At 47.6% G+C, this 21,490-nt stretch overlaps 1 protein-coding gene and 1 long non-coding RNA gene across 9 annotated transcripts in view; one reads left to right on the top strand and one right to left on the bottom strand.

Annotated features, from left to right (window-relative positions):
* ZFHX3 (zinc finger homeobox 3) overlaps positions 1 to 20,873 on the top strand; it is a 243,004-nt gene extending 222,131 nt beyond the window's left edge. For 7 of the 8 annotated variants that reach the window (XM_059151888.1, XM_059151893.1, XM_059151891.1 and 4 more), the window contains 3 exons: positions 7,759 to 7,861; positions 9,148 to 14,601; positions 18,399 to 20,873. In XM_059151888.1, the coding sequence (XP_059007871.1) occupies positions 7,759 to 7,861; positions 9,148 to 14,601; positions 18,399 to 20,071 (7,230 nt within the window). In that variant the 3' untranslated portion in view covers positions 20,072 to 20,873. Of the gene's footprint in view, positions 1 to 7,758; positions 7,862 to 9,147; positions 14,602 to 15,893; positions 16,029 to 18,398 lie in introns of those variants that run through there. The other variant, XM_059151892.1, reaches the window with a different exon arrangement.
* On the bottom strand, positions 8,584 to 15,896 carry LOC131817953 (uncharacterized). Its single transcript, XR_009348642.1, has 4 exons — positions 15,064 to 15,896; positions 12,955 to 14,952; positions 11,438 to 11,657; positions 8,584 to 9,265 (listed from the first exon to the last, which is right to left on the bottom strand). It is a non-coding gene; the product is annotated as an uncharacterized LOC131817953 (long non-coding RNA).
* Positions 20,874 to 21,490: the final 617 nt, after the last annotated feature.

Raw genomic sequence — 21,490 nt, 5'->3', positions numbered from 1 at the left:
GGTACTTAATTATTTTGGGGGCAATTGTAAATGGGATTGCTTTCGTAATTGTAGATTACGAAATGTAGATGTTTCTGAAATGTGGGCAAATTATGGGAAACGTATTGAGTATAGGAAGTCACTTTGCTAGCAACAAGAGGAAGTTAATGGATTTAGAAACAAAGTTGAAAGTTATGAGAAATGTAATCATATAAGGGTTTCACTCTTTACTTAAGTATATGTAAGGATGATTTGGTACTCCGTACGGGAGAAGATGGGAGTTGCTGCATGGCTGTCAGTACTGAATTGGTTTTTTAAGCTATGAGGATGGTTTGCCTTCAGATGATGAAACATTTCCACCTTGATCCTTTAGTTCAGTGGGAAAAGATGAGCAACCAGGGTTAGAGGGGAATTTGTGGCTGTAGCTTTGGGTTGGAGTTTGCCCTGATGAATCAAAACAGATGCCAATGTTCTTTTGGAAAGTTTGGTGTTAAAATGGAATTTCCAATTGTTTTACAACTAAGTGATTATAGTAATCCTGTGGTTAAAAATCATGCCCCTGGAGGGTATTTTAACTGTAGTTTTATTAGAAAATTGGCCATAGGAAAGTATTGGTTGGGCTTTCTGACTATATATCTGTTTGTTCCTGGTTAACTGGAGCAGGAAACTCTCTGTAAACTGCATGATGCGAAAGGCCCCTCAAATCAGAGCTCCATTTTTAAAAACACATCATTAAGGAATAGCCAGTGTACGGTCATTCATCCTCCAAGAGGAGAAAGTTGCCTCTGCTTCATCCCTGAGTGGCCAGGATGAATGGCAGTGAGAGGAGTGACTCTCCTTCCTTGCCAAACGGTTTGACTGTCAGCTGCGGTCGGTTGCAGAATCGGAAAAGCCAGCAAAATCCACCCAATAGACAATTCTTGGTAGACGTTGGCTATGTCCAGGGTATTGAAAGCTATAAATTCTGATAAACATTTGCTGCTGTCTGGGTCCAAGGTCGCAGGATTTGGCTTGAATTGGGTTTCAGTCCTTCTAAAAGTAAATTTCGCCCTGATAAATGGAAATAGATTACTTTCTACACAATGTCTTTCCGTTCAGTTGTAAATGGAGAGTGTTTTGAGGAGGCTTCATTTAATAATACCTTATCAGACAGCTTTCAGGAACCTGCAGTGTCTAATATGTCTGTTGCTATGGTAACAGCTGCTTGCTTATGCTCTGCATCTCATATCTGTGTCTTCCATGGGCCCCCTTCTCTTTACCGATGAAGGGGCTTGAAAAATATTCTCCACTGGGAACAATTGCAGTTCTGGTCCTCCACTGTGGAAACTGCACCCGCAGCACTTCATTCTGCTTGGCCTATTGGAAACAGACCTCCAAAGAGTGTCTTTATACACGTCATATGAAAGAAGGAAATCTGTAAAGCCTAAGACAAGTGCCCCACCAGACCTGCCCAAGCAGACTGCCCCCAGTGTCGGCTCCATAGAACTCTTACCTACTTACAGAGAAGTTAACAGATTTTAAGCTGGTGGTAGGGATGTAGGAGCTGTGCCTTTCTGTGCCTTCATATTCCCACTCTTGTGGAGAGAAGGGGTGAGGGTGGATAGCAGGGGTGGGGGGGGTGTTTCTGGCCTCTACATGAGAATGGGAAGGGCCACCTACCATGCATTTCAATACTCTTAAATTATTCTAATTGATCACTGTCCTTCTAAGTGACAGGACACACCACTGGGCTCTTGGAGCATTAATAGGAGGAAATTGTTTTTGTTCCTCAGTCACTTAACAAAATATAACCTCATACTGGAGATGGAGGTGGGGACCTCAGCAGCCCAGGAACACCTTTTTCTCTAGCCCTTCATCTTTTCTCCCTTTGGTAGTTCTTAATTACCCCTGCTTTGCTGTACACGCACAGATTTCCCTTCTCTGCTCCTGGCCCTGCACCCTGCACTGGCTGCAGCTTTCTTCTCCCTCTCTCCATCCATCTCTCTCCCTCGCCCTGCCCCCGCTCAGAAGCAATAGTTTGTCTCCTGTGATTTCTTTCTGTCATTGTCTGTGTCTCCCTGTGCTCCTGCGCCTCTCCATCTCTGAGTTTCTGGGACAGGCTGGCTGGCTGCCCCCCCCCCCCAACTGGGGCAGCGGGTGGCCACCAGCCCTGGGGCTTTTGCACCTGGTGGGTACCAGCTCTCTCACTTTGTCTCTATCTCAGAGGAAGGTAATGAAAATAATCGGGCTTCATTAATTCCAAGCCCTGTGAGATGATAGCCATTTGGAGCCTGTTTGCCAATTAGATGGTCTAAATTAGAAGTGACCTTGGTATACTGCCACTGCTTGCCTCTCTGAGTCTAATGAAGCTTTTCTCTCCAATCCATTCTACTTCCCCACTCTCTTTGCTGTTGCCATGTGTGTGAGTGTGTGTGTGTGTGAGTGTGTGTTAACTGTTCTTGTTTCCCGTTCTCCCACTCACTTCCTTTTTTGGGTCTTTCTCATTCTTAATTTTTAAACTCAGGTTAGGAGTATGTTGGTTTCTGGCCCACAAGAATGTGAACGTGGCTCTGAAGTTTTTCCTCATGAGTTTTATATTTTAAAAAAAGAAAGAAAGAGAACAGGATTTTAGCAAGGAAGTAAGACCGAGGAACTAGGCCATCTGACCTCTGTGGTCCAGCGCCCAGCCTGGCACATTTGCAAGGTAGTAAAGCAAGAGAAAATGGCTGAGGTCCTGCTGCCAAGAGGTCCTCTGGTTTGCAGGCTGCAGAAGTCCAGAGACCCGCTGGCAGGCCTAGCGGCGGACTAGGTGCAGAAGGGAGCAACCCGACTTCCACTGTAGCCTTCAGATGCACCACTAGCTCAAATGCTTAGCTTTGGAAGCAGTGGGTTTTAACTTCATTTTTTGAACCTAACCAATTCCTTATTCACAAGGATGTAGAGACTGGCCAGATCTGTATCAGGAAGACCTGTGTCTGGGGTTTTTCCTCTTTTTCCTTCCACTCTAGGTTCTTCATTCTATTGATTTTCATTGAAAAGTGAAGGATTTAAGGCTTCATTGGGAGTCTAGGTTTTGGGTGAATGTATTTTTTCACTTGTAATAATGAGCCTTTCAGAAAGATACGCTAGTTAGGTGAGCAGTACCAACTAAAGCTGTTGGGATGAGGGTCTCAGGGAAACTAGATCAACACATATTCTAAGAAAATGTCTTTGCTTTTCAGCATGTGGAACACATTGGTTGTATCAGTCTAACCTCAGACAAGGTGGCTTTGAGAGGTGAATTTGCATGGATAGTCCCATGAGAACTTAACAGGATGTTCAAGGCGCTGTATTTGACCATTCCACATCTGTGACCTACAGCAAGCTCCGGGCTTGGAGGAAGGCTCCTAATAACTCCAGCTTCTTTTACCAAGAAAGAATAAATACCAGTAGCCCCTCCCAAATATCATAATAGGGACCAGACCCATATCCAAGCCTCGGGGTTTATAAGGCGTGTCCTTAGGGCTTTCGGGTCCAGCTCACCCGATAGAAGCTTTCAAGGCATCAAATCATAATCCAGAACAATGGTGAACCCAACAGAGGTAGCAGCCTAGGTATTTATGAACCCGGGTCACCTCTGGGTGACTATCTGAAGATAGTTAACTTGAGTCCATGGATTTTCCCCCAGGGGAGCTTGTGATTTCCTGAAATTCTCTGCAGCAGTCTCAGTGTGAAACTATTTCTTTAGGCATCTGCAGCCTTCATCAGATTTTCTGAGGCTATAATCTCTGAAAGGTTAATATTTCTGTCTTGTGAGCTTCTTGGGCAGAAGGACTGTGTCTCACTGTATCCTGCAAGCGTGCAGTACAGGGATCCCGTATGATATATAGTGAGTAATGGTCAAATGACGGGTGAGCAGAGTCACTTGAGGCCCACCCTTCTCAGCACAAAGGTATTTTGAAATTGCTTAAGCTTTAAGACTTTCAGTAGCCGTGTGGAATGTTTTATTTCTATTGTTACTTATGAGAACTGCCTAAACTTGAAGATTTCTAGCATCAGAACAGAACTTCACATTTTTCTTGTATATACGAGATCTCTTTACTTGTTAGGAAGATAGCAGAGCTACTGTTCCCTGACTCTCAGCACCCCAGATCAGATGAATGTTTTTTCCTACATGCCCATCAGCCCTGCATACTCTGGGGGGAATCCTATGTGGTATCTAGAAGATTACCACAAAATTGCCCTTTGACTGCCAAGGCCAATCTTGAAAGACCCAAATTCTGAGGAATAATGGCTCTAATCAATTGAATTTTCTTACTAGAGCAAGCTTTGTTATGTTAGGTTAAAAGTCTGTTTTTGTTTGTAAAGATTTGAGAGAGTGTGTGTGTGTGCACGTAGGCGGGGTGGGGGCATGGGAGAAGCTGACTGTGCACTGAGCCCAACGCAAGACTCAATCCCATGACCCTGAAATCGTGACCTGAGCCCAAACCCAAAGTCAGTTGTACAACCAGCTGTGCCAGGCAGGTGCCCCAAAAGTCTGGTTTAACAGTCTTGGGTCCCCTCTATACACCGAGTACTGGGGGACATAAATTTAACATATTGAATGTCCGTGGGTGTACAGATTATTAGAAGAACTCTATAGGGTGGTATAGTGAAATGTAGAAAGTGTACCTGTTCTATCGACTGTAACTTTCTCTTTGGTTTCTGAGCCTCGGGTGGAGAAGTGGGAAGAGGGAAAGAGGCGGGAGGAGGGAAGACTGCTGGCACGCGTGTTTTTTCTCTGCCGGGGAAGGTGGTGCCATCCGGGTATTTGAGGGCTGCTGGGGTTCGGGCGCCCCTGGGATGGCTCTGGTTATGCTGCAGCCAGGCCGTGTCCTTTCACAGCCTGCACGCCGCAGGGCACCTCGGGAAAGGGAAGGTCTTCATAGAACTGCGCTCAGCACACCTGAGTGACTGCCGCTCCCATGACTTTGAGCTATCCATCATCAGGTGCTGTGGCTAAACCAGTCTGAACCCTCCACACCGTCTGGTAGCCAGATAGGACTGGAAGACAAGGGGGATGCCAAGGCAAGTGCTGAAGGAACGCTGGCCAACTCTCCTTTTCCTCATGGAGAACCCCCCTTCATGAGCTGTTGGTAGGACTAGATGTATGGCTCCTTACAAAACATCCAAAGTTTGAGTGAGAAGCCGTGAAAGCTAGTAGGAGAGGGAGGAATGGACACGGGCACGAGAACGTTAGTGTGTGAGAGCCGCTGTGGGGCCGTCCAGTAGCCTGTGCGGGAAGGAGGCTTCCGGTCTCAACCCCTCTCTGTTGAGAGCCAGCGCAGGTCGCCCCGCCAGAATATCTAGATCCTCACGATGCCCTTTCCGGATCTTCCTCTTTGCCTCCTGAGAGTTTCGTGCACATCCAAATTTTAGATACCAAACCTTTTCTTTCCCTCTAGAGAGAATTTGGGTACACTACAGATGAGAGGATGCAGGTAGATAAAAGTAATTACTTAAACACATATGGGGCAAGACTTACAGGTTTGGAGGCCCAGATTAAGATGCAGAGGAGCATGTGAGGTTGATGATTATATTTCGGGAAGAGTTAATTGATGGAAGGTGAAGGCAGACAAAGAACCTCTGCTTACTGCCTTCTTGAATCCCAATCAGGAATTATGATTAAAGTCGCGGCGAGACAACAGAGGGCTGATGAATTGGTGTCTTTTTTTTTTCTTTTTTGCCGTCATTCACACTTGATTGACTTCAACCTTTCAAGTGCAAAAGTCTCTCTTTTCCATTATTATTCATAGCCATCTGAGTTTTTCTAATTAAAGTGTATGAAAACAATTACTGATCCGTCGTACTGAGTCTGTTAGAGGGGATGTCTGCCTTACTGTAATGCGTATAAAAAGCCCACAGTTTTCTATAATGATGTGCAGCTGAGGTGTTAGATAATTTTATTCTTTTTTACTCTGTAGGGTTTTTTTTTTATTTTTCATGATTCATTTTTCATAATTCCTAAAGATCCCCGGAAAGGACTGATCCTGCAGCTACAACCGAGAAAGGAGGTGGGGGGGAGTCTTTTTTCCTTTCCCTTTCTCCCCCTCTTGCCCCCAACCTCGTGCTCCCCCTTGGCTGAGGACTATAAATTAATCGGTGACCTTTCACTTCTTGGATTCCCGCTGGACTCCCCAACCATAGTGGTCAGAAATGCTTTCTATTAAAAAGAAAATGGATGGAATGAGTTTGGCAATCTCTGCTCCATTCCTAACAATTCATCCACAGCTATAGCCTTAACCAGCTGCTGACGAGCTTTGTGTGAGGTGCAGATGTCTCTGAGCGGCAGTTCTGTGTCACGCACATTCACCTGCCATGCACCTGCTCTTCCTAAACACTAGCTTTTGCAGAATCCTTCTCCGTAGTGCCTGTTGCTTAATTTTTACACCTATAAGCGTGTGAGTTGCTGAGATGATTCGAATACCCCTAAAAGTATTGAGGAGTTACCGCTTTGGTGTTTACGGGGACAGCTGTCTGGGTTTCCCTTAGCAATGGAGCCTGCCAACCAGTGTTTCTGGGGACCATGTCCTCAGCTATTCTAAGCAAGTCCAGGATCTTAAAAACATTAAAAATTAATAGTAATTTGTTTAAAATATTTAATTTTGAACAGTAAAGTAGGTGTTCCAGGCTCCGTACCAGCAAGTACAGATAGTATACCTGAGTTTCACGGGAAAAAATTCTTTCAGGTACGGCTGGAAGCCATGTAGAAAGGTTAGTGGTGTGACTGTACTTCCTGTTCCATTCATTTCTCAAGATCATCGCCTACTGCCTTTCTACCCTATAGCAGGCAAAGGAATATTATTACTTTTTTTTTTAAATGAACCACCTTTTATTGTTCTGTTGAATTTGAGGGCTGTTTATTATGTTAATGTGGGGCAAATGATAACTTCTTCAGGCAAACTTCTGGCCAGATGTCAGAGAAGCCTGGAGAACAATGTCTGAGGATCTAACTTGATCCAGGCTGATTCTGGAATTGCTGTAATTGCTATATTAGCAAAAAATAGCCATGGCCAAGGGGAGGCTACCGTGGTGTAGAATGCTGTGTAGGGTACCTACCCTGTGTGGTTGGGATGCTGGCCAGATGCTCCCTCCGATGGTGGGCATCTGAAGCAGAGACTCTAGCAGAAGTCCTGGCTGAAGTGAGTCGTAAGAAATGCTCGTTTGCACTTGATCTAGCTTCTAAAGGGTTACAAAATGTTTCCTGGAGAATCTGCCAGTGTGTCTGCAGTGTGTCTGTGAAGGCTAAGGCCTTCTCTTTGTTCTCGTCTCTTCTTCTTACCCTTTCCTTCGCTCTTACTCCCCTCCTCTTCTTGCCTGAATACATTTTGAAAACAGTACTACAATGCTCCTTGCTTCAAGATTACAGTGTACTTTACTAGGTATGATTTAATTAGGGCCCTTATTATGTTTTCAGCAGCTTAAGGTGGGCCTTTCAACTTATCTACCTAATTGGTTGCACAAGAAGTTTCACAGCCCATGACAAAACATTGTCAGTGATCAAAGTCAAAATTCTGCATAAAGGAAAAATATTAATAATAAGATTATTCTTCAAGTGTGCACTGCTAATTATGTCCAGAATGTAACCGTAGAAACACTTTTGACTGATGTGAGCTTTGTCTAATAAACATGAATCTTCACTGAGCTATGAAAAGTGACACTTCCAGCTTTACACTGGTGAAGGCTAATTTTGCTTATTAAATAATTTTTACACACTTCCCTATTTTGTGTCTCTTTCCTGTCCATTTGACTCTCCTCATTTCTCTGCCTCTTACTCCTCAGGTGACCACCCCTGAGATGGTGATGCCCAGCAGTATGTTCCTGCCAGCCGCTGTTCCAGACCGAGATGGGAACTCCACTTTGGAGGAGGCAGGAAAGCAGCCTGGTTAGTGTCATTCTTGACCCCTACACATGGGAACAAAGTGAAATATTGGGCCAAAATTTTCACTGAGCAGTAGTGCCAAGAATTCTTACAGTCCTCCTAAGGTGAATGTAACGGATCAAGAGATGTGGGGGCACTTTTGTCACCTACCTTATACTCTGGCTCTTGGCATGTATTTATATACCATTCATATGGTTTAAAGTGGAAAGGAAATACGGTGAGAACCAGGGGGATTTGGGTGGACACATTTCCCCTTAGATTATACTTTTAGGGAGTGAATAACCAGAGATTGTCAGTAGACCCGTGACTCCCCATTCTTAGCTGTTAAGCAATCTCTTAGGACTTAAATTATTAGGGATGTTTGGAGCGTGTGAAGGAATTCAGAGCACTGGGTTAGCTGTCTAACTTTCTTCTGCACAGAGTTCTTCTTTGAGCCTTCTGGGATTGCCTTAGGACTTTACATAGAGGTACATTTAGAAAGAACATTGTTTTAGAACTGTGCTGGAGCCCCACAGTGGTTCCTAGCTAGGTGGGCCATTAGACCTCCACTTAGAGGAGGCTCTCCTCCATTTTTCACCTTTGGTCAGCAGCTAAGATTTCAGTTGGGAAGACTTCAGCCCCGCTGCTGCCCCAACTCCCCCACCCTGTAATTTTTCCCTATTAGAAGGTAAACAGCTGACTTTAAGAGGGTCAGAATATGGGTGTGATGACATCACTATAGAAAATAATTTTTATATAATTTAATGGCCAGTTGAATGTTCATTTCTTATGGAACAGAGAAGACAGTCAAAAGTTATGTTACAACAAATGATGCTAAAAAACATATTCCAAAATTTCTTCTATTACAATGGACAACAGTTATCTTAAAATCCCCACAATTTAGGATAGCATTAATTCACATATTTTTTAGTTTGGGTCCACGCAAAAGGGAATCCAGTCTAAGATCAGTAACCTTCAAACCAGTTCTTGAGAAACTCAAGATTCTGAGTCAAGCAACTGAATGGCGTGTAAAAACAGATCCAAGATAGGATACAGACCTATTACGAATGCAACTTTTTTATTTCCTTTTAGTCCTCTCTGTTCATGTGCACTTGCTTATAGTATATACTCTTTTCAGGGGCTGTGTGGAGAGGCTCTGTTCCAACTGGGTATTTCCCTCACTATAAGATTCAGTGGTCACAAGGACTCACTAGGTAGATAGCTGTGGATGCCATCCTTGAAACAAAGCCTTCTTTATCACTGGGCTTGGCTTTTTTTTTCTTTTTCTTTTTTTTTTTTTTAAATTACAGAAACCTCAGAGGATCTGGGAAAGAACATCTTGCCCTCTGTAAGTGCAGAGCACAGTGGAGATCTGAAGCCCTCTTCTGCTGACCCAGGCTCTGTGAGAGAAGATTCCGGCTTCCTATGCTGGAAGAAGGGGTGCAATCAGGTTTTCAAAACTTCCGCCACTCTTCAGACGCACTTCAATGAGGTTCATGCCAAGAGGCCTCAGCTGCCTGTGTCAGATCGCCATGTGTACAAGTATCGCTGTAATCAGTGCAGCCTGGCTTTCAAGACCATTGAAAAGCTGCAGCTCCATTCTCAGTACCACGTGATCAGAGCTGCCACAATGTGCTGTCTTTGTCAGCGTAGTTTCCGAACTTTTCAGGCTCTGAAAAAACACCTTGAGACAAGCCACCTGGAGCTGAGTGAGGCTGACATCCAACAGCTTTATGGAGGCCTTCTGGCCAATGGGGACCTCCTGGCTATGGGAGACCCTACCCTGGCAGAGGACCACACCATAATTGTTGAGGAAGACAAGGAGGAAGAGAGTGACTTAGAAGACAAACAGAGCCCAACGGGCAGCGACTCTGGGTCAGTACAAGAAGATTCAGGCTCAGAGCCAAAGAGAGCTCTACCTTTCAGAAAAGGCCCCAACTTCACCATGGAAAAGTTTCTAGACCCTTCTCGCCCTTACAAGTGTACAGTCTGCAAGGAATCTTTCACTCAAAAGAACATCCTACTAGTGCACTACAATTCTGTCTCCCACCTGCATAAGTTAAAGAGAGCCCTTCAGGAATCGGCAACTGGTCAGCCAGAACCCACCAGCAGCCCAGACAACAAACCTTTCAAGTGTAACACTTGTAACGTGGCCTATAGCCAGAGTTCCACTTTGGAGATCCACATGCGGTCTGTGTTGCATCAAACCAAGGCCCGAGCAGCCAAGCTGGAAGCTGCAAGTGGCGGTAGCAACGGGACGGGGAACAGCAGCAGTGTCTCCCTGAGCTCCTCCACCCCAAGTCCTGTGAGCACCAGTGGCAGCAACACCACCAATCCCAGCAGCACTGGCATCCCTCCGAGCTCCAATTTACTGAGCCAAGTGACCACTGAAAGTGTAGGGATGCCGCCCCTGGGGAATCCCATCAGTGCCAACATCACTTCCCCTTCAGAGCCCAAGGAGGCCAATCGGAAGAAGCTGGCGGATATGATTGCATCCAGGCAGCAGCAGCAGCAGCAGCAGCAACAGCAGCAGCAGCAGCAGCAGCAGCAGCAGCAACAGCAAGCACAGACACTGGCCCAGGCCCAGGCCCAAGTTCAAGCTCACTTGCAACAGGAGCTGCAGCAGCAGGCTGCCCTGATCCAGTCCCAGCTGTTTAACCCCACCCTGCTTCCTCACTTCCCCATGACCACAGAGACCCTGCTGCAACTGCAGCAGCAGCAGCATCTCCTCTTCCCCTTCTACATCCCCAGCGCCGAGTTCCAGCTCAACCCCGAGGTGAGCTTGCCAGTGACCAGCGGGGCACTGACACTGACGGGGACAGGCCCGGGCCTGCTAGACGATCTGAAGGCTCAGGTTCAGATCCCACCACAGAGCCACCAGCAGATCCTGCAGCAGCAACAGCAAAGCCAGCTCTCTCTGTCCCAGACTCACTCTGCCCTGCTACAGCCCAGCCAGCACTCCGAAAAGAAAAACAAACCGATCAGCAAAGAAAAGGAAAAAGAAAGCCAGAGAGAGAGGGACAGTGCCGAGGTGGGAGAGGGCAACCCAGGACCCAAGGAATCGCTGCCAGATGCCTTGAAGGCTAAAGAGAAGAAAGAGTTGGCACCAGCAGCTAGTTCTGAGCCTTCCATGCTCCCTCCACGCATTGCCTCAGATGCAAGAGGCAACGCCACCAAGGCCCTGCTGGAGAACTTTGGCTTTGAGCTGGTCATTCAGTACAATGAGAACAAGCAGAAGGTGCAGAAGAAGAATGGGAAGACGGAGCAGGGAGAGAATCTGGAAAAGCTTGAGTGTGACTCCTGTGGCAAGATGTTTTCTAACATCTTGATTTTGAAGAGTCATCAAGAACATGTTCATCAAAACTATTTTCCCTTTAAACAGCTAGAGAGATTTGCTAAACAGTACCGAGAGCACTACGACAAACTGTACCCCCTGAGGCCCCAGACCCCAGAGCCGCCGCCGCCACCTCCCCCCCCACCTCCTCCACCCCCTCTTCCTGCAGCACCACCTCAGCCCGCTTCCACACCAGCCATCCCCGCGCCCGCCCCGCCCATCACCTCGCCCACGATTGCGCCCACCCAGCCCTCCGTTCCGCTCACCCAACTCTCCATGCCCATGGAGCTGCCCATCTTCTCACCACTGATGATGCAGACGATGCCGCTGCAGACCTTGCCGGCTCAGCTGCCCCCTCAGCTCGGACCTGTGGAGCCTCTGCCTGCGGACCTGGCCCAGCTGTACCAGCATCAGCTCAACCCCAGCCTGCTCCAGCAGCAGAACAAGAGGCCTCGCACCAGGATCACCGATGACCAGCTCCGGGTCCTGCGGCAATATTTTGACATTAACAACTCCCCCAGTGAAGAGCAGATCAAAGAAATGGCAGACAAGTCTGGGTTGCCCCAGAAAGTGATCAAGCACTGGTTCAGAAACACCCTCTTCAAAGAGCGGCAGCGGAACAAGGATTCCCCTTACAACTTCAGCAATCCTCCTATCACCAGCCTGGAGGAGCTCAAGCTCGACTCCCGGCCCCCTTCGCCGGAACCTCAGAAGCAGGAGTACTGGGGAAGCAAGAGGTCTTCGAGAACAAGGTTTACTGACTACCAACTGAGGGTCCTACAGGACTTCTTTGATGCCAATGCTTATCCAAAGGATGATGAATTTGAGCAACTCTCTAATTTACTCAACCTTCCAACCCGAGTCATCGTGGTGTGGTTTCAGAATGCCCGACAGAAGGCCAGGAAGAATTATGAGAATCAGGGGGAGGGTAAAGACGGAGAGCGGCGTGAGCTTACAAATGATAGGTATATTCGAACAAGCAACCTGAACTACCAGTGCAAAAAATGTAGCCTGGTGTTTCAGCGCATCTTTGATCTCATCAAGCATCAGAAGAAGCTGTGTTACAAGGATGAGGATGAGGAGGGGCAGGATGACAGCCAGAATGAGGATTCCATGGATGCCATGGAAATCCTGACACCCACCAGCTCCTCCTGCAGCACCCCGATGCCCGCACAGGCCTACAGCGCCCCGGCACCGTCAGCCAACACAGCTTCCTCCGCCTTCCTACAGCTCACAGCAGAGGCCGACGAACTGGCCACTTTCAGTTCAAAAACAGAGGCAAGCGATGAGAAACCAAAGCAGGCTGAAGCTCCCAGTGCACAGCCAAACCCAACCCAAGAGAAGCAAGGACAACCAAAGGCAGAGCTGCAGCAAGACCAGCCTGAGCAGAAGACAAACGCGGCCCAGCAAAAGCTGCCCCAGCTCACTTCCCCCACTTCGTTACCACAGCCTCCTCCACAAGCACCCCCGCCTCAGTGCCCCTTACCCCAGTCGAGCCCCAGTCCTTCCCAGCTCTCCCACCTGCCCCTCAAGCCCCTCCACACGTCGACTCCTCAGCAGTTGGCAAACCTACCTCCTCAGCTAATCCCCTACCAGTGTGATCAGTGTAAGTTGGCATTTCCGTCGTTCGAGCACTGGCAGGAGCATCAGCAGCTTCATTTCCTGAGTGCGCAGAATCAGTTCATCCACCCCCAGTTTTTGGACAGGTCACTGGATATGCCTTTCATGCTGTTTGACCCTAGTAACCCACTCCTGGCGAGCCAGCTGCTCTCTGGGGCTATACCTCAGATTCCAGCCAGCTCGGCCACGTCTCCTTCGACTCCAACCTCCACAATGAACACTCTGAAGAGGAAGCTGGAGGAAAAGGCCAGTGCGAGCCCTGGAGAAAACGACAGTGGCACGGGAGGAGAAGAGCCTCAGAGAGACAAGCGTTTGAGGACAACCATTACACCGGAACAGCTAGAGATCCTGTACCAAAAGTATCTCTTAGACTCCAATCCAACTCGAAAGATGTTGGATCACATCGCGCACGAGGTGGGCTTGAAGAAACGTGTGGTACAGGTCTGGTTCCAGAATACCCGAGCCCGGGAACGGAAAGGACAGTTCCGTGCGGTGGGCCCAGCGCAGGCCCACCGAAGATGCCCTTTCTGCAGAGCACTCTTCAAAGCCAAGACTGCCCTCGAGGCTCATATCCGGTCCCGTCATTGGCATGAAGCCAAGAGAGCAGGCTACAACCTAACTCTGTCTGCAATGCTCTTAGACTGCGATGGGGGACTGCAGATGAAAGGGGACATTTTTGACGGAGCCAGCTTTTCCCACCTACCCCCAAGCAGTAGTGATGGCCAAGGTGTCCCCCTCTCACCTGTGAGTAAAACCATGGAGTTGTCTCCCCGAACTCTTCTTAGCCCTTCTTCCATCAAGGTGGAAGGGATTGAAGACTTTGAAAGCCCCTCCATGTCCTCCGTTAATCTGAACTTTGACCAAACTAAGCTGGACAATGATGACTGTTCCTCTGTCAACACAGCAATCACGGATACCACTACTGGAGATGAGGGCAATGCAGATAATGACAGCGCGACGGGAATAGCAACTGAAACCAAATCCTCTTCTGCACCCAGTGAGGGGTTGACCAAAGCAGCCATGATGGCAATGTCTGAGTATGAAGATCGGTTGTCATCTGGTCTGGTCAGCCCAGCCCCAAGCTTTTACAGCAAGGAATATGACAATGAAGGTACAGTGGACTACAGTGAAACCTCGAGCCTTGCAGACCCCTGCTCCCCGAGTCCTGGTGCAAGTGGGTCAGCAGGCAAATCTGGAGACAGTGGGGATCGGCCAGGGCAGAAACGTTTTCGCACTCAAATGACCAATCTGCAGCTGAAAGTCCTCAAGTCGTGCTTTAATGACTACAGGACGCCCACCATGCTAGAGTGTGAGGTCCTGGGCAATGATATTGGACTGCCAAAGAGAGTTGTTCAGGTCTGGTTCCAGAATGCCCGGGCAAAGGAAAAGAAGTCCAAGTTAAGCATGGCCAAGCATTTTGGTATAAACCAAACAAGTTACGAGGGACCGAAAACAGAGTGCACTTTGTGTGGCATCAAGTACAGCGCTCGGCTGTCTGTACGTGACCATATCTTTTCCCAGCAGCATATCTCCAAAGTTAAGGACACCATTGGAAGCCAGTTGGACAAGGAGAAAGAATACTTTGACCCCGCCACTGTACGTCAGTTGATGGCTCAACAAGAGTTGGACCGGATTAAAAAGGCCAATGAGGTCCTCGGACTGGCAGCTCAGCAGCAAGGGATGTTTGACAATGCCCCTCTTCAGGCTCTTAACCTTCCTACAGCATATCCGGCGCTCCAGGGCATTCCTCCTGTGTTGCTCCCCGGCCTCAACAGCCCTTCCTTGCCGGGCTTCACTCCATCCAACACAGGTGGGTTCTGCTCTAGGTGATTCTTACAGCATTAAATAGCTGCCCAAATAGCATTTTGTTCTGAGGGCTACTACCCAAACCCTCTGAATGTTGGACAGATAAGCAGAAGCTTCCCTTTCTAGCTTTCTAATAGCAGCAGGACTTCCCAGTCTCAGGGATGGGGCCTTCTGGTTTGAACAGTCTGCTCTGAAATTATTCTCTTGCCCGGTGTTCAGTAACACTACCAGGGTGTATGCTACAGGGAAGAACTTGACTTGACGGTCCTGGCATCCTAAATCCTGGATTATTTTCAAGAAAAAGGTTTCCAGCATAGATCCTTCCAGTCAGTCTTTGTGAAATTGCTAATCCCATCTAGATAGTTGTTGAAAATAAGAAGACATTTGAATCTTGTAGCTAATTCTGGATTGTGCCTTATGGAAACTGGTTCCAGAGAACTTAAATCAAGTAAGTCTTTGTCCTTACCTGTGGTCCCCGCCTGTGTTTTTTTAGAGAGCTGCTATCGAGAAGAAGCTCTCATAAATGGATCCTTACTCCTGGGCTTCTTACCTAGACAGAACAAGAGTGGTTATACTAATTCCAGTATACTGAGCCTACCTTTGTTCTTGAACGCACTGACCAGGACTCTTGTGTTGGGCAATACAGTTCTGAATCTGCAAACAGACAAAAATCATTAATGCTCATTTTTAGGAGCCTTCATCACCTCTTCATTTCCTCTCACCCATCTCTCTCTCTCTTTGACTTCCCCCAGCCCCTAATTCAGTCATATACTTGGTACTCTTATTTTTCTATTATTAATAGGGAGTTTGATAGTTCTTCCTGTGTCCCTTTCTTGTTCCTCCTCTTCTGCCCTCCCCTGTCTTCTCTGCAGCCAGCTGTCTTTCCTAAATTGAACCTCCAGGATCCTGTGAAATTGAGGTGCAAGTCAGCAAGATCCCCCCGATCAACCCAGTCCCACCCCAGGCCTGCTCTGACCAGTGTACCTTTACCGAAGGAGAGCCCTTCAGAGTGCTTCCTTGCCTTCAAAATGGGTCTCTGTTCCCAGGGATTGCAGTGGTAAAGGCATTGAGATATATAAGTCATTGCTTATAGTTGTTGGCAAGTAAGGTCACAGAATCATGCTAAAGCCAACTAGACAAAAGCCAAGAATCAAGCTATGGAAAGTGTCTAGGCCCTGAATTACCCTTGCAGCCCAGGACCTTGGCAGAAGGGCTTGGGATGGTCCCAAATTTCATAATAATGTGGAAAAAAAAAAAAAAAACCAGAATGTCTGATCTATTCCCCTTGTTTTACAGATGAGAAAACTGAGGGCCAGAGAGGTCAAGACCATTCAGCAAGCTAGGGTAGGAGCCAGAGCTCCCACCCAGGCCTCCAGGCTCCCAGTGCTATGTGCTCCTTCCACAACACCCAATATGAGCCAGTCAGTCAACAGGTATATGTTTAGTGCTACTCAGGTTCTGACCACTAAGAGTGGACTCAAGATAGAAAAGTATGCTCTTAACTATTAGAGGCAACCAGGGTTACCAGTGTGTCCCAGTTAACACCACCTGACTGTACACAGCTCACAGGAACGCTGGATCTGGAATGGGGGAAGGAACTTGTATTTAGTATGTGAGATCCAACGGTAAGCTCTTTCCATATGACCTTTCCTTTAGTCACTACAACCATGTATCGTAGAAAGTTGAGGTTCCATGCAGTCAGTGGCCCTAAGGCCACATAGCAGCTAGCTGTGTGTCAAACACAGCCCATACTGCCTCAGTCTGACTCCAGAGGTGCATGACCACTATCAGGGCAATGAAACGCCTTACTTGGTTTTAATCTTGCTGATGAGAAAACTGAGGCCACACAATTATTTTGAGAATATACTGAGCTATTACATCAAACATGGTTAGTACAGAGCTTGGTAAATACAACTAGGATTCTGTGAATGATCCTTAAAATTTCTTTCTCTTTTATTCAAGATACAGAAGTCAGTTTAAGACCTCCTGACCCAGATCTTTCTCCTGAAAGCCTGATGCCACAGAGATGGAGAAATCGCTAGATGTTTTTCCCTTGCCTCGCTGATCTTTTGGCTCTGGCTCCAACCTGCAGCTTGGAGCAGGCCTGCTGCCTAGAAGTAGACAGAAAGAGCCATGTCCTAAGTTGTCGAATTCCTCATCCATTCACCCTCCATCTTGTGCATGCCAGTTTAACCAGTGAACCTTTACTGGCATTTTTCAGAGTCAAATACTTTTTTCTGGTTTCATTTCCTTCTGTGCACTGAGGAAATTGGATGACTTCATCTCAGTGGTCCCTGTGTGCTGTTTTGAAAGAGCAAATTAATGCTGTTATACAAAGCCAAGGGAAGCATCCTCCTTGGCTTTCCAAACATTAGTGGATATTTTTCTGGGATTGGCACCTCGAGGCAACTTTGTTCTCTTCATCTGAAGGTTGAAGGTTTTTACATGCTGCACCAGTATGAAGCCAGCATTGTCTCCTCCTAGGCCTGGGCTTCTCCGTTTTTTCTCACAAGGACAGCATCAATGTTATAGAACCTCCTCAACCCCAGCTTTCTGGCAGAAGGGGGTCCAGATGAAATAGTGAGCTGTGGAATTTTTTATTTTACATTTTGGTGCCCTTTGAAGAGAAGGGATGAATGTGGTCTAGTGTCTTAAGTGTGGTGAATGGAATGATCCGAGCTCTGCTGCCTGTGGACCTCTCAGCTTCTCATCATTTAGCACATCTTTACTCCAAGCCCCACTTTGCTGTCCTCCACCACCACCACCACCACCTGCTAGTCTTAGTGCACCTGCAGCTTGATGTATGAGGAGCATTGCTGTCTTCCATCACCCTGGAACAAAAGACTCAAACCAGGAGAGAAATATGGGTGAGGGAGGATGTTAGGCTCTGGACTGGGTGAAGGCCTTATAGGCAGAGTGTGACTGCAGATGGGGCTGTACCCCATGTGGACCCAGGGACTTGGTCAAAGACAGTTGCTACCCATAAGTATGAGTAGATTGCGATGTCTTAGAAAGCAGTGGTATCAACACTTGTGATACCGCTTTTCTCCTCTTCCTGGGGGTGCTTTATCAAGCATCTGCAGCCTTTCTGTATGTCATTCAAATGTGTAGGAAGAGAAGATGCTCATTTCGCCAGTAAAGTTCACAGTCGTCTTCCTAGATGGTTATAGTTTTCAGCAGATTGGTTAAAACAGATCGGCTGAGCCAAGCAGTGGGACAGTTTTCCCTGAATGGATTGTTTGGGTTTCTTCCATTGCTCCTCCTCCTCTCTGCCCTCGTAACACATCCATTCAGTTGCAGCAGTGGAGGCCAGAGAGGCACATTTGTTTGTTCACAGGCTCTTGGGGCTGGGCCAGGTTTCTTGCATTTTTGCTCTTGTCTCCTGTTACCTCACTCTTCTACAACTTCTGGTGGGGCCTCTTAGCTACACTCTTTCTGTGGAGCTTTGATGAAGGCCTTTGGTTCAAATGTCCCAGCTGGAACAGCTAGGTTAGGAAACTGGGCAAAGAACATATGAATCAGTGGGTGTGGCATGTGTGGCAGGAAGGCGTTAGAAGTTGTTTAAGTGAAAGGAGAAGTGTAGGGGAGCTGCCCCAGGACTGGGCACTGATTAGAATACAAGGCTATCCAACCCTGAGCCTGGTGAGAACCTGCTATTGAAAATGGTGGTTTTGAGAGGGTCTTTGAACTTTAAACCTTGAGATCTCAGACTAAATGTCAGCGACACAAGTCAAACATCTTGAGCTTCGGCCTCACCACCCCAGACTGACCTGTGTTTTTTTCTGTCTTGATTTCTTTCAGCTTTAACATCTCCTAAACCGAACTTGATGGGTCTGCCCAGCACAACCGTTCCTTCCCCTGGCCTCCCCACATCTGGATTACCAAATAAACCGTCCTCAGCATCGCTGAGCTCCCCGACCCCAGCACAAGCCACCATGGCGATGGCCCCTCAGCAACCCCCCCAACCCCAGCAGCAGCAGCCACAGGTGCAGCCGCCGCCGCCCACAACTCAGCCACCCCCGACGCCGCAGCTCCCGCCACAACAGCAGCAACAGCAACGCAAGGACAAAGACAGCGAGAAGGTAAAGGAGAAGGAAAAGGCACACAAAGGGAAAGGGGAGCCCCTCCCTGTCCCCAAGAAGGAGAAAGGAGAGGCCCCCGCAGCGGCCACAGCCACGATCTCGGCCCCGCTGCCCGCCATGGAGTACGCAGTGGACCCTGCGCAGCTGCAGGCCCTGCAGGCAGCCCTGACTTCAGACCCCACAGCGTTGCTCACGAGCCAGTTCCTTCCTTACTTTGTACCAGGCTTCTCTCCTTATTATGCCCCCCAGATCCCTGGCGCCCTGCAGAGCGGGTACCTGCAGCCTATGTATGGCATGGAAGGCCTGTTCCCCTACAGCCCTGCGCTGTCGCAGGCCCTGATGGGGCTGTCCCCGGGCTCCCTACTGCAGCAGTACCAGCAATACCAGCAGAGTCTGCAGGAGGCGATCCAGCAGCAGCAGCAGCAGCGGCAACTACAGCAGCAGCAACAAAAAGTGCAGCAGCAGCCCAAAGTAAGCCAAACCCCAGTCCCCCCGGGGGCTGCTTCCCCAGACAAAGACCCTGCCAAAGAATCCCCCAAACCAGAAGAGCAGAAAAACGCACCCCGTGAGGTGTCCCCCCTCCTGCCGAAACCCCCCGAAGAGCCAGAAGCGGAAAGCAAAAGTGCGGACTCCCTCTACGACCCCTTCATTGTTCCAAAGGTGCAGTACAAGTTGGTCTGCCGCAAGTGCCAGGCGGGCTTCGGTGACGAGGAGGCGGCGAGGAGCCACCTGAAGTCCCTCTGCTTCTTCGGCCAGTCTGTGGTGAACCTGCAAGAGATGGTGCTTCACGTCCCCACGGGCGGCGGCAGTGGCGGCGGCGGCGGCGGCGGCGGCGGCGGCGGTAGTGGCGGCGGCTCGTACCACTGCCTGGCGTGCGAGAGCGCGCTCTGTGGGGAGGAAGCTCTGAGTCAACATCTCGAGTCGGCCTTGCACAAACACAGAACAATCACGAGAGCAGCAAGAAACGCCAAAGAGCACCCTAGTTTATTACCTCACTCTGCCTGCTTCCCCGATCCTAGCACCGCATCTACCTCGCAGTCTGCCGCTCACTCAAACGACAGCCCCCCTCCCCCGTCGGCCGCCGCCCCCTCCTCGTCCTCCGCTTCCCCCCACGCCTCCAGGAAGTCGTGGCCGCCAGTGGTCTCCCGGGCTTCGGCCGCGAAGCCCCCTTCTTTTCCTCCTCTCTCCTCATCTTCAACGGTTACCTCAAGTTCATGCAGCACCTCAGGGGTTCAGCCCTCGATGCCAACAGACGACTATTCGGAGGAGTCTGACACGGATCTCAGCCAAAAGTCCGACGGACCGGCGAGCCCGGTGGAGGGTCCCAAAGACCCCAGCTGCCCCAAGGACAGTGGTCTGACCAGTGTAGGAACGGACACCTTCAGATTGTAAGCTTTGAAGATGAACAATACAAACAAATGAATTTAAATAAAAAGATTAATAACAAACCAATTTCAAAAATAGACTAACTGCAATTCCAAAGCTTCTAACCAAAAAAAAAAAAAAAAAAAAAAAAAAAAAAGAATCAAAAAAGAAAAAAAAAGGAAAAAAAAAAGAAAAAGCGTGGGTTGTTTTCCCATATACCTATCTATGCCGGTGATTTTACATTCTCTTTTCTTTTTTTCTTTTAATATTAAAAAAGAAAAAAAAAAACCTTAACCCTGTTACATTGTGTCCTTTTGAAGGTACTATTGGTCTGGGAAACAGAAGTCCGCAGGGCCTCCCTAATGTCTTTGGAGCTTAAACCCCTTGTATATTTGCCCCTTTTCAATAAACACCCACGTTGATAGCACAGAGGAGCCCGGCATGCACTGTATGGGAAAGCAGTCCACCTTGTTACAGTTTTAAATTTCTTGCTATCTTAGCATTCAGATACCAATGGCTTGCTAAAAGAAAAAAAAGAAATGTAATGTCTTTTTATTCTCAGGTCAATCGCTCACACTTTGTTCTGTTTTCAGAATCATTGTTTTATAATATATTTTCAGTTTTTTTTGTTTTTGTTTGTTTGTTTTTGGGGGGTTTTTTTGTTCCAGAAAAGATTTTTTGTTTCATTAATTTAAAAAACGGGCAGAAAGTATTCGAGAAAAACAATGTGAACTGCTTTAGCTTTCTGGGGATTTAAGGGATAGCTTTTCTGCTGAAGCCAATTTCAAGGGGAAAAGTTAAGCACTCCCACTTTCAGAAAAAAAAGAAAGAAAGAAAGAAAGAAAAACCCACACACAGAGTGTTGAGGACTTGTAGCTTAAAAAAAATAAGTTTTAAAAACTGACTTTCTGTATTTATGATAGATATGACCATTTTTGGTGTTGAGTAGATTGTTGCATTGGAAATGAACTGAAGCAGTATGGTAGATTTAAAGGAAAAAAAAAAAAAACCTTTTGTGTACATTTAGCTTTTTGTATGGTCCAGCTGACAGCTCCTCATTTGATGTTGTCTTGTTCATTCCTAGCAAATAGATCGCAATCCGTTGATTCGCCCAAGCTTTTCTGCCCTTTGTCCCTTAATTCCACTTTCCTCCTCCTCCTCCCCCCGCCCTGTAATCTCCCACGGAAGGTAGCTGCCTTTATTTCTTAGAGGGTAGCTGCAGAATTATTTTATAAAACTAAAGAAAGAATTTCAAAAGGTTCTAGGGGTCATTAGGATCCTCACAGATTATTTTTGGTTGGGGAGTTGAAACTTTTTAAAGGCATATAATTCTAGTTACCTATGTCTGTGAGCCTTGTGCCATTTAATTTTTATTGATCTTTCCTTTAACTTTTCTTTTGTTCCCTTCTTTTCTTCCTTGTTTGGTGGAGGCTTCAAATATTCTTT

The sequence above is a fragment of the Mustela lutreola genome, chromosome 16 (genome assembly GCF_030435805.1).
Source record: "Mustela lutreola isolate mMusLut2 chromosome 16, mMusLut2.pri, whole genome shotgun sequence".
Classification (NCBI taxonomy): Eukaryota; Metazoa; Chordata; class Mammalia; order Carnivora; family Mustelidae; genus Mustela; species Mustela lutreola.
Note: the sequence above shows the minus strand (reverse complement) of the source record. Positions and strands in the feature narration are given on the sequence as shown.